The 12,650-nt window shown below is 39.3% G+C and overlaps 1 protein-coding gene across 7 annotated transcripts in view; it reads left to right on the top strand.

The window, feature by feature from the left end:
• CBY2 (chibby family member 2) overlaps positions 1-12,254 on the top strand; it is a 32,274-nt gene extending 20,020 nt beyond the window's left edge. For all 7 annotated transcript variants that reach the window (XM_074192589.1, XM_074192591.1, XM_074192593.1 and 4 more), the window contains one exon: positions 10,841-12,254. In XM_074192589.1, the coding sequence (XP_074048690.1) occupies positions 10,841-12,064 (1,224 nt within the window). In that variant the 3' untranslated portion in view covers positions 12,065-12,254. The remainder of the gene's footprint in view (positions 1-10,840) is intronic.
• Positions 12,255-12,650: the final 396 nt, after the last annotated feature.

Genomic DNA, 12,650 nt, shown 5'->3' with positions numbered 1-12,650 from the left:
TGTTCCAGGTTGGTATAGAAATAACAAAAACATTTGCTATTTTGAATGTTGTCTATAAAAATCTTAGAAGTCTAGAAAATTAGAGCTGGAAAACACACTCTTTCTTCCCCCTTTTTAAAGACTTCTCAAAAATCCTTCAGTCATTTCTATCTCTTCCTCTTAGAGTGTGTCCACATCCCTTACTTGGATAAAACTACACTTTTATATAGACAGATCACCTGGTTATTATCCATTTCTCTTATTTGATAGGGGGAACTGAAAACCCCATTGGCTCCTTATCACCTCCAGAATCAAATATTAAATCCTCTGACATTTAAAGTACTTATTTTCTAGTCCCTCCATCTCTATCCACAACCTTTTTTTTTAAAAAAAAAATTATATCCCCCTTGATGTACTTGGCTCCTATGCTGTTGCTCATATAAAACACTCCATCTCCCAACACATCTCCCAACACTGGATATTTTCACTGGCTGTCACTCATTGCTTTCTCTCCTTATCTCTCCCTTCTAGCTTCTCTGACTTTCTCCAAGTCTTAGCTAAAATTCCATTAACAGGTGGTCTTTCCCAATCTCTTTAGTTCCATTGTCTTTCTTTTTGTTGATTGTCTCTTTGTTACTCATGTTACCCCATGTTTCTTGTTTTTCCAGAGTTACTGACTTGTTGTGTCCCTCATTTCATTATGAGCAGGAATTGTCTTTTATATTCTCAAACTTAACACAGTACTGGCACACAGAAGGGGCTTAATTAATGCTTGTTGACTCACTAACCAGAATTAAGTGACTTGCCTAAGGTCACACAGATAATGTGGAACTAGAATTCAAGACTTCCTAATCATGGTCTACTGGTTTTTTCTCTATATAAGTCAAATTTATTTGGTATTCCACTGTGAATAGGAAAGTTAGGAATCAATTTGAACACCAACATTTTTTTTTGTTTTTGAATTTTAAGCAACAAAGTGATTGAATAAATTAAACTATCATCAGTAATCTCTTTTTTGGTTTAAGTCTAGACTCTTGGCTTCCATCTGTGTCCCTGAGCTCATTAGTGAGGAAATTCCTTCAACTTTACAACTAAACTGTATTTTAGGATTTTAGAGATTTGTTTGCTACACTGATGGATTAAATGACTTGCCTTGGATCACTAAGTATGTGTCAGAGGTCTTCCTGACTCCAAGGAGGCTCTTTTTCTCTACTTCTTCATATGACTTCTTAGCCTGTAGAATTAATCTCTTACTCTTAGGGACTAGAAAAGAGACTGGAAGTCACAATTATTTAATGCCTTTACCATCCTCATATATATCTAGCAATTAACTATTTTTGTGGAACTCCCCCATGACTTGTCATGGTCATACTCCAAAACACATGATCTTTATACATCTTCCTGGAGCTCATGCTAATCCCTCCACCTAGATTTCCCTGGGACAGGTCTGGTTCAGGCTTCCAAAACATTTTGCCATTGTGATAGGCAAAATACTATACATGGAAAGGATTGACTCCAGTGTATCTGATTTGGGGGTAACTATTGCTGGGGCAAGGATAAATGAAGCTCATCTGGATTTGCTACCCATTTGCTTTGGTCAGTCTAACCCTTTGCACCTTTAAAGAAAATTCTTTTCGGGAAGTTGACCCTGAGTTTCAATGTGATGACATATTCTTATGACTATAAAACCTAGTGTGCATCTCCGAGACTGTGAAACTCGAAAAGCATGAACGCCAAGTTTATTTGGAGTAAATAAGATGCTGATTGCAGAATACCCTTTTTTTACCCTTGCTCTTTGGAAGATTAAGCCTGTCATTGCAAAGTTAATGACGTACTTTTATTGCAAAGTTAATGGCATACTACAATGCTTTCTATTTATCTAGCACCTTTATTTCTAAACTATCCTAGAAAACTTTATATACCATGAAGCACACACACACACACACACACACACACACACACAAAACACAGTAAAACAACACTAAGATTTTTGGGATAATATATACACATATAAATATATATAAATATGTGTAAATAAATTTGTATTATATATAATTATAGATAATGACTCATTTCACATCTTTTCTCTCTTTAAAATTGTGAAAGCAGCATTAGAAGCAAGGAATTGATAGAAAGCATTTCAATATATCTAGATGAAATATCCTAGGTATAAATTAACAATAATTATCATCTCCTTATTTAAATGTATTATAAAATTCTCTTCTCCTCTCCCCATTCTATTCCACCTGCTCCACTCTTTTAAATACATTCACAAATCCTATTGTCTTTTAAATCCACTTCTCTTAACTTGGGTTTCTTCTTCTCCTAAGAATAATTCCCATTTCTGTAGGACTATACAGTTTATAAAGGTCTTTCCTCGTCACAATCTTGGCAGTGACTAAAGGACAGATATCTCTGTTTTAAAGAAAGATGAAAAATTGGCTATTCAGAGATATTAAATGATTTACCTAAATGGTGAATGAAGCATACCAGATTTAGAGTCCTGGGACATTGACTGACAGTCCTAGGACATTCTGATTTTGGGCAAGTCATTTAATGTCTTTTAGATGCAGTTTTTATTAGCTATAAAATAGTAATAATAACTGGTATTCATATAACTCTATAAAATTTACGAAGGACTTTAATGAAACTAAGTCAGAAAGAGGTCAAGTGACTTTCCCCAAGACACACAAGTCATTAAGTGTCTGAGGCAGGATTTGAATTCGGCTTCCTGATTACAACTTCAACACTTTATCCACTATGACACTGGGTTCAGAGGGTTGTTGTAAGGATTGGAGGAGATAGTTCTCCATATATAAAACCAATTTGCAGACCTTAAAAGAACTATATAAATGTTGACTATTATTATTATTATTATTATTATTTGCAGTTAGATGGTAAAGTAGATTGAAGGCTGGGTTTGTACTCAGGAAGACATATTCTGAGTTCAAATGTGACCTCAGACAATTAATAGCTATGTGCCTGGGCAAATTACTTAGCCCTGCTTGCCTCAGTTTCCTCATCTGTAAAATGAGCTGCTGAAGGAAATGATAAACAACTCCAATATATTTGCCAAAAACAAAAAAAACCCAAATGGGGTCACTGAACAACTACAATTATTAGTAGCTATTAAAAGCCAAGTCTTCTGACCACCAATCCAATGCTTATTCTACTCAATTAGTTATTTTGAACAATGTTCAGCTGATCCAACATACTTAGCTAGCACTGCTCCTGTTCTTCCAGAGGGGTTCACTCACGGTCCAGTGTTCTGAATGACCTATGAGCTACCTTCTTTATTCCTGCACTCTATGTAGAATTAAAGCTTCTAAGATACCTGCTTTGAGTTCTCCTTTCAGAATACTTTTGGTCTATGGTTGCCTTTTCTTCTTGTGCCTTCAGTCTTAGAAAAATCAATTCTTGTAAGTGATATAGACTAGAAGTATCAAAGCCAAATAGAAATGGGAATCATATATTGATTTAGAAAATCAATTCTATTATATTTTTATTTATCTTCTTAAATATTTGCCAATTATATTTTAATTGGTTCAGGTCAGTGGGTTGGGTCCAGAGACATTTCTGATATAGAAGGATGAGGCAGGGAAGTGGTGCAGTGGATAGAGTGCCACACCTAGAGTTAAGAAGACTCATCTTCATGAGTTCAAATCTGACTTCAGACACTTACTAGCTGTGTGACCCTGAGCAAGTCACTAAACCTTGTTTTCCTCAGTTTCCTCATCTATAAAATAAGCTGCAAAAGGGAATAGCAAACCACTCCAGCATCTTTGCTAAATGAGGTCAGAATGAGTTGAACTCAAATGAATGACTCAATCAGATATAAAGGATAGAAATATTACTCCATATTAGGAATTTTTCCATGTCCCTGATTGTGCACTTCATTACTAGCCTTTTCCATAAGCATTTCCCCCATACATATATCATGAAATATCCTTTTTAAATCAATTCTCTCCAACTCTTTTGGCTGTCAATTGTTCCCAGAAGCTCTGATTCCCCTTCTCCTGAAACAGGTTTTTGAGGTCTCACCAAGTACCAAATCACTGAAAATTATATCAGATCCATGGTCCTCTGATAGAATATTTTTACTCTCCTGTGGTAGTATTTTTAAGTGGGACTCCTTCCCATCCCTGAAACAAGATTTCTCCAATTCTTTTCCTCCATTTTTCCATTCAACTCTGATTCCTTACCTAGTCTCCTATCAATTTTCTTCTTTATGAGAGAATACAGGAGTTATTTTCCCTTCTTTATTTTGACTTGATTAGGTTACATCACATTCTTTTCTTTGTTCTTCTCTTTCCTTTTATGTACCCTCCCATTCTGTAATTTAGTTCTTCTATAAACACTGATTCACTTGTAAGATAGTGTGTTGTGTGAAGTTAGTCTGAGGCTTTAGGCTTGTTCCTCTTCCATTACTTCTATTTGACTTCTACTTTTCACTCTGGTGGTCTCCATATACTTTAGAAAGAAATTTCTTAATCATCTCTCTGTTGTTGTTTTGTTCCTGTTTTATTCTTGTTAACCTCATATGTCTTTCTTTTGTGTTGTTTTATTCTTTTTTCTGGGGTAATTAATTTTGGTTTTTTGCATCTTCCTTGGCTTTTGTGTTTCTTTTCCTTTTTTTGTATTTTTGCTGTCCGGGTCTTTGCAAAGCAAATTATCTACTCAGATCTGGTTTTCTTTGTAAGGATACTCAAATATCTCTTTTTATAGAATATCCATATTTTTTGCATTAACAATAGGCTCAAGAAATGCCACCTCAGATTTTTATCTTGAGTGGCTTTGCTCTTAGGAAGTCCTTAATCCATTCTTTCCAGCAGTTTCTGGTCAGTAAGGACTGCTCTTGTGTCATTCAAATTTCCTTTTCTTCATTTCTTTCTCCTAGTTGTTTACAAAATTATTTCTTTTGTTCAATTTAATCACTGCAACATAAAGGGTTTTAAAATTTTTGTTAAATATTAAACATTATATATCATTATCATTATTATTTTATTTCCTTGAGGTAATTTGGGGATTTTATTCATTGGCACTGTTTTCTTTGTTCAGAAGTTCTGGGCAGTTTTCTCATTTCTTGCATTGTGACGTTCAGGTTTATATTCATGAGACTTAGAGTCTTTTTTGTATCTATGCACCCTGCTTTCTTGATCATTGTTTTTGCTTGTATGGAGATCATGTTTTCTTTTAACATTATACTACTCTATGCTTTTCTTCTTCAAGCTATGCTTTACTTTTGTGTAGGTGCAATACAATCAAGTGATTCTTTCTACTCTTTCTTTTCTAAGGCTTGTCACCATCAATTCACATTTTTTTTTGTCTTGTGTTCACCAAATCAACTCTAAAGACCATGAATACTGCTTTCACAATTATTTCTTTTAAAAAATATTTAGGGGGGCGGCTAGGTGGTGCAGTGGATAAAGCACTGGCCCTGGAGTCAGGAGTACCTGGGTTCAAATCCAGTCTCAGACACTTAATAGTTACCTAGCTGTGTGGCCTTGGGCAAGCCACTTAACCCCGTTTGCCTTGCAAAAAAAAAAGTTAAATAAAGAAAATTAAAAAAAACATTTAGGAACATTCTTCTTTGGTGACATCCTCTCTTTTGAATCCAGTGCCCTTTACCTCATTAGGTGTGGATTCATTTTCTTTCAAGAAAGAATATGGTATGTGGTAGGTACTATGGCTAATGCACTAAGTCAAGAGTCAGGATAGACCTTGAACTCAACTGTCATCTCAAGATATTTAGAAACTGTGTGACCCTGGGTAAGTCACTTAACTTGTAACTGTCTCAGTTTCATCAACTATAAAATAAGAACAATAACAGTACCTACCTCACAGGGTTGTGGTGAAATGATAAAATGAATTGATATTTATAAAAGTCTAAGCATAGTAACTATTACATAAAAGGATTTTTAATAAATGATTGAATCCTTTCTTTCTTTTTCCCCCTTGCTTACTTCTACCCTTCCTCCTTTTTTTTCCCTTTCACCTTAAAATATTTTTTTCATAGATTTTTTAACTCATTGAGCCTATCTGGGGGTCATATTCTTTTCTTATTCCTATCTTCCCTGTAAGTTTATCAGTTTAAGTTCAAGGTCTTTAAATGAATTTTCTTTCTTCTCCATGAGATCATTAGTAATTTCTCCCCATCACTCACTTTCTGACTCCTTCCCCTTTGATGGCAGTATCGGGGGGGGGTGTGAATCTCAGCACTATCTGAGCTTTCTCCCTTGCTAAAGAATTCATATTTCATCAGTCTTTGATCTAAGTGACTTTTGTGGGTACATAATTGGTCCTGGCTAGATACCAGAGCTCTTTCCCTCAAGTTTAGCGGGCTGCCACCCCCACTGGCATTTTACTCCAATTCTTGCTATTCTTTAGTTCTCTCAATGAAGATTGGTACAGCACCAAATATTGCCATATAGCCACCCCAATCAAAATGAGCTTCTGACTTGACTTTCTGCAGTATAGAGATGAGCAGTGGGATGGAATTGAGTTCTGGTGCAAGCAGTGAGTTAACTGGTACAACTCTGCCACTGGGTTCATTGGTGAAGAAGGAAGTGTGTTGTGGTTTAGGAATTAGCATTCTCCACTGTTCACTAGGATGTTACCTCCTTGGGTTTCTTGATGTCTTTTTTTTTTTTTTGCAAGGCAAACAGGGTTAAGTGGCTTGCCCAAGGCCACACAGCTAGGTAATTATTAAGTGTCTGAGACCGGATTTGAACCCAAGTACTCCTGACTCCAGGGCCGGTGCTTTATCCACTGCACCACCTAGCCACCCCCTTGATGTCTTTGACTGTGGAGAGAGCCAAAATTGTTTTATCTCATACATAATTCCTATTTTTAAGAACCTTCAGAGGAAGAAAGTGACTTGTCTTCCAGATTATTAGATGCAGGACCAACAATTCCCAATAAGGGAATTCTCCCCTTATTACCTCTGGCCTAGATTATTGCAATAACCTTCTCCCTGCCTCAGATTACTTCTGCTCCAAAGTTATCTTTAAGGCAATTGTCAAAGTATTTTTCATAATGTATATGGCTAACCATGTTACTCCCTTTCTTAATAAACTCCATTGACTTTCTAATTACCTTTAGGATCATATATACACCCTTCTGTCAATGAGATCAACTATTTCTTGTGATTGATCTCTTCTTGCCTCATCCTTAGGCTTCCAAAACCTAAGAACCACAACTTAGCTGCCAGAACTCTGTTCAGAGCTTCTCTGAGGCAAGACTAGGAAACACATCAATATTGCCTTCTCACCTGAGAATTCTCCCCTACCCCACCTACCAGTGGAAGGGCCATTGAACTAACAGAACACATCAACATCTAATGTGAAGTGGATTTGTAGATGTCTCTTAGGACATAGCAATCCATAGTTTGAATAATTGAGGACTGTGTAGAAACCAGAGAACTGGTTTGAACCTTCTAATCATCAGTTTTCATCAGAGATCTCACTGATATTATGCCTGATCTCATGCTCCAGTGGTTATAGCATTCTTATCCTTTTTATTTTCTTATATATCCAGTGATACCAAACCCCTGACTTGGTTCAAGAATAAATTCCTCTCCCTAATCCCATCTGTCAGTTGCCTCATTTCTATGTACCTCAATCATCCATGATGTCCTATCCCAGATCCATCTGCTCTTTCTGCAGTGTTCTCTGGAGCTCCTGCACCATAAATAGCAAAGCACTAATTCTATTTCTCCTCTTATTTTCTGGAATTTACCAGGAACTGGTTCTCCTTTTCCCCAAATAGCTTTCTTTCTTTATCTTTCCTCTCTTCTCAGCATTTGGAAAATCTGTCTACATTCTGTCCTCCATTTTCTCTCCATCATCACTCTCTTCTAAACTTTGTCTTTTGACCTCACCATTCAAGTGAATCAACTCTCCAAAGTTATAATTGCCAAATCACATTTTTTCTTCTCAATTCTCATATTTCTTGACCTCTCTGCAATCTTTGATACCGATGACTGTCTTTTCCCCTTAATTCTCTCACTCCTCTGGAGTTTTCATGCCTCCTACCTGTTTAATCACTCAGTCTTCATTTATGTCAAATCCACTCTCTGGTTGTCTTCCAAACTCTACCCTGGGCTTTCCCTTTTTACTCTATACTATCTAGAGAAATGATCTTATTAACTTCCATAGATTCAATGACTATCTCTATGCAACCCAGATCTACACATTAAGCTCTAGTCTTCTGAGTTCTAGTTTTGAATTAGAGAGTCTTAGGCATCTTAAACTCAACATTTCCAAAAGAGAATTCATTTGCTTTTCTTTAAAGTTTGCTTCTGAATTTCTCTAGTGGAAAAGGATCCAAACTTTAGTCTTAATTTTGACTCCTAATTTTCACATATCCCTTATATCCAATCAGATGGAGATATTACCATTTTTTGGTCCACAGTAGTTTTCACATCCATCTTCTTTCTCCCATTCGTACAGCCATTTGCTAGTTCTGTCTCATCACTTCTCACAGGAATTATATCAATACCTTTGCAATTGGGTTCTCTGCCAAAACTCTCTTCTCCTCTCAAACCATCCTCCATCTGCTATAATGATTTTTTCCCCAAAGTGTTGATCTATATTGACCACCCCCTTCCCCAATCAATAAATACCAACATCTTCTTATTATCTTTAGGATCAAATATAAACTCATGTTTGGCTTTAAAGCTCTTTACAAACTGGAACCTTTCTATATTTCTTGCCTTCTCACATTGTACTCCCTTTCCTGCAGCCTGCAATCCAGTCATACTTGGCCTACTTTGGCATTCCATCTCCCATCTCTGTGACTTTTCGATTTCTATCCCCCATGCTAGGAATGTGCTCACTCTCTGTCTCTGTCTCTGTCTCTGTCTCTGTCTCTGTCTCTGTCTCTGTCTCTCTCTGTCTCTCTGTCTCTCTGTGTTCTCTCTGTCTCTCTCTGTTTCTCTGTGTCTCTGTGTCTATATCTGTTTGTCACACACACACACACACACACACACACACACACACACACACACACACACACATTCCCTTCATCTATACCTTGAAAATCCCTGCCTTCTTTCAAAACTAAAGATCAAGCAGCAGCCTCCGCAGAAAGTCTTTTCTGATCAATTGTAAATGCTGCCCCTCTGGGCATGATGAATTCTATGTACTTTCACAACAGTCTTACATAGATTGTAGATATTATATTTCTTTGAGGTTACCATGACTTGCCCTCATGATCCTGGGGACCTCCATTCCCTGCATCTAGATTTGAAAAGTACAAATGAAAACAAACCAAAATCTCCAATCCATTTCTTGGAGCCACAGGGTCTAAAAGAAAGAAAGAAGGTTAGCCTGTGTTCATGCTGTCAACGAATAAGACCAAAAGAGAGAGAGAGAGAGAGAGAGAGAGAGAGAGAGAGAGAGAGAGAGAGAAGGGGAGGGGAGGGGAGGGGAGGGGAAGGGAGGGGAAGGGAGAGGGAGAGAGAGAGGAAGAGGAGGAAGGGGAGAGGGGAGAGGGAGGGGAGAGAGGGTGAGGGGGAGAGGGGGAGAGAGGAGAGCGGTAAAGGGAGACAGAAACACAGAGAAAGAGACACAAAAAGTTCCACAGAGAAAGACAAAGAGGCAAATCTAGCCATTCAACAAATGGATAGGGGTTACTCTCACTTAAGAGTTATGGTTGTGAAATACAGAAGCAGGCATTGGAGTTTCCAAGGTGGGTGCTTCCAACTAAAGAGATCTTGACATACACCATAGACCTGTTTGACTTCATTTTTATATGTAATACATTGTATTATGTATATGTATGTGTTAATACTGTTTTCTAAAGGAGAATGTGAGTTCCTTGAGGACAGGAACTGTAACCTCAGGATTCATCTCAATCTCTGATATAGAGCAGATGTGCACCCAGTGCTTATTGGTTGCCTGAATTCAATTCTATTCTTTTCAAAAAGTATTAATGACTTAGTGCATGCAAAGAACATGCAGGGCACTGGAGATGTAAAGACAAAACTTGTAAGCAGTCCTTACCCTCAAAAAGCTTACTTTCTATTGAAGTATTTATTTACTCCTTACTATGAATAAAGCATTATGGTAAGTAATCCCCTCCCTTCAAGGAGCTCACAAAAATGGAGTAGGAGTGATAGTGGTGAACCATAATCATTAATAATTATAATACAAATTAGAATTGGATTTTTTTAGAGCATAGAAGTAAAACAAAGTCATTAACTATTCAAGGAGAGAGGGGACACCTTTAGCTGGGGAAATTAAGGAAGTTCTTATGAAGATGTTAGCATCTGAGTCAGGCCTTGAAGAGGATTTCAATAGGCAGCATGATAGTGGGAAAGGGAAGGATGAGAGAGGAAAAGGTGAAGAGTTCCATTTGCTAGAACATGAAAAACAAGAGAAGGGAATGTAGTAATGGATTTATGTCTGGGAAGTAAAAATAGAGTCATACTATGTAGTAACTTCAAATCCCCAGCACCATACTACATACCAAAAGGAATGCGATGCAAAAGGTAACCTGGCCAAGGCTCTGTTCCTGCTCCATAAGACATCCTGCATTTAGTTTGAAGTGCTTCTGTTGCCTGTTAAGGATGAGGAGGAGGAAGCACTGGGGAGGACTAAGTATTTGCATCCAGTTTCCTCATCTACAAAATGGAGCAGATTGCTTAAATAACCTCAAAAGGACCCTTCCAGAGCTACATTCTACAATTCAAAGTGTCAGAGCCTGAGGTGAAAGTCCCAAATCTCCAAAGTCTTAGTCTAGCATTTTTTCACTTCTTCATATAGTGCCTCTCCTCTATCTGAGGATCCTGTCAGTTGGTTCTGGGTGGGTCATATTTCCTCACCCATACTTTATATGTCCCCCTTATTCTCTTCTACAGCAGGGCTCAGTTGAGCCTTTTGTCCAGATCCAAAATTTGTACTCCATTCCAAGGGACCCAGTTCAGGCCTCCCTGCCAAGACCAAACCTAAGAACTTCAAGTCAACACTCATCTTCAGAGAACCGATTATCTTCTGCCCCCACCTGTGATGCCATGGAGCATCCCCCATCACAGGCAGGATTGGAGTTGGACTACAATGTCCCCCGTGTTCATCTGAGTGATGAGATGTTCGTCTTCCAAGACGGGAGATGGGTGAACGAGAATTGCCGCTTGCAATCCCCTCACTTCTCCCCTACCTCCTCTCTCCATCATAAGCTACATCACAAGAGGCTGGCTAAGGAATACCTCCTGCAAGAGGAGAATAAGTCCCTTCGGGAGGAGAACAAATCCCTTCGGGAGGAGAACAAAGTCTTGAGGAAGGAGAACAAAATTCTCCAGGCCTTCTGGGAGGAGAATAGGGAAGAGAACAAAGGTGAGCTGGGGAGAGCGGCTGGAGCTGCATCCTCGGTTCTGATGCAAAAGAACAACACGGCTCTCCAGGTCCTGAAAAATGACAATAGCACAGCATTGCAAGTGCACAGGAAGGAAAGCGCTACCCTGCAGTTTCTCAGAGAGGAGAATAGGGCGCTCCAGCTACTTTTGGATCAGAGAAAGGCCAGTTGGCCCCATCCAGAGCAAAAGGCACATCCCCAGGAGGAAACTAAGGGCCCCCCACCTCCTCAAGATGAGGTCCACAATGCTTCAATGCAGTCGGGGGAGAGTACCATCCCTCCATGTGAAGAACCCAAAGAACCCCCGAGCCCCCACGAGGACAGTAAGGCCCTTCGAGCCCTCCGGGAGTTGGTCAACAACTTATCCATCCCTCTGGAGGACATCAAGACTGTGCCAGGCCTCCAGGAAGAGGCCCAGTCTCTACAGCTCCTTCGAGAAATGAACCAAGCCTTGCAAGCCCTGAGGGAAGAGAACCAGAGCCTGCACACCCTGAGAGAGGAGAACCGGGTCCTCCACGAGGAGAACCGGGCTCTCCAGCTGCTGAGAGATGAGCATCGGGCCTTCCAAGAGGAGAACAAAGCCTTGTGGGAGAACAATAAGCTGAAGCTGCAGCAGAAACTGGTCATCGATACAGTGACGGAAGTCACCGCGAGGATGGAGATGCTGGTGGAAGAGCTGTATGCCTTCATGCCTTCTAAGAACAAGGAGCTGAAGAAGCCCGGGAGGGTCTGAGGGCTGGAAGGCCCCAAGGCCCAGAGCTGGATGTAGAGGGGGGCCAGTTAGAGAGCTGCACTTGAAAACTTCCTCTCCTTTCCCCAGCCCCTTTTCCCTGGCCATTCTCCATGGAATTTGTGCCTATGGAAAGAGCAGTATTATTGGCCCCCTTGATATCAGAGAAGTAATAAAGGCACGAGGAAGAGTTTGGGAGACTGGTCTGAGAGAGTTATTTCACTATTAGAGTTGTAACTAGAATTTTCCTTTTCTGAAGCAAGCTTCCCAAAATGGCCCCAGGATAAATGTCACAGATTTTCAAGTAATTGAATTCAGATTGGGGAGGAAAAAGTGGGAATACAGAAACACACCCTCCTTCTATCTCTGGATGCCAATGCTCCATGGAGAGAGGTGGAGACTGGAAAGAGGATCCTCATTTAGAAGAAGGCAGCCAAGGTTAAGAAATGAGTCACCTGGGGAGCTTTCTACTTTATAATTATTCTTGCTGCCAGAAGATATTGTCAGCTCTGACTCAAGCACCAGTAAGCTCTGTCTTAGTTAGAACTCTGCAATTCATAAACATTTGCTCACCTCCTTTCTCTTGTCC

This window comes from Macrotis lagotis, chromosome 6, assembly GCF_037893015.1.
Source record: "Macrotis lagotis isolate mMagLag1 chromosome 6, bilby.v1.9.chrom.fasta, whole genome shotgun sequence".
NCBI classification, from domain to species: Eukaryota; Metazoa; Chordata; class Mammalia; order Peramelemorphia; family Peramelidae; genus Macrotis; species Macrotis lagotis.
Note: the sequence above shows the minus strand (reverse complement) of the source record. Positions and strands in the feature narration are given on the sequence as shown.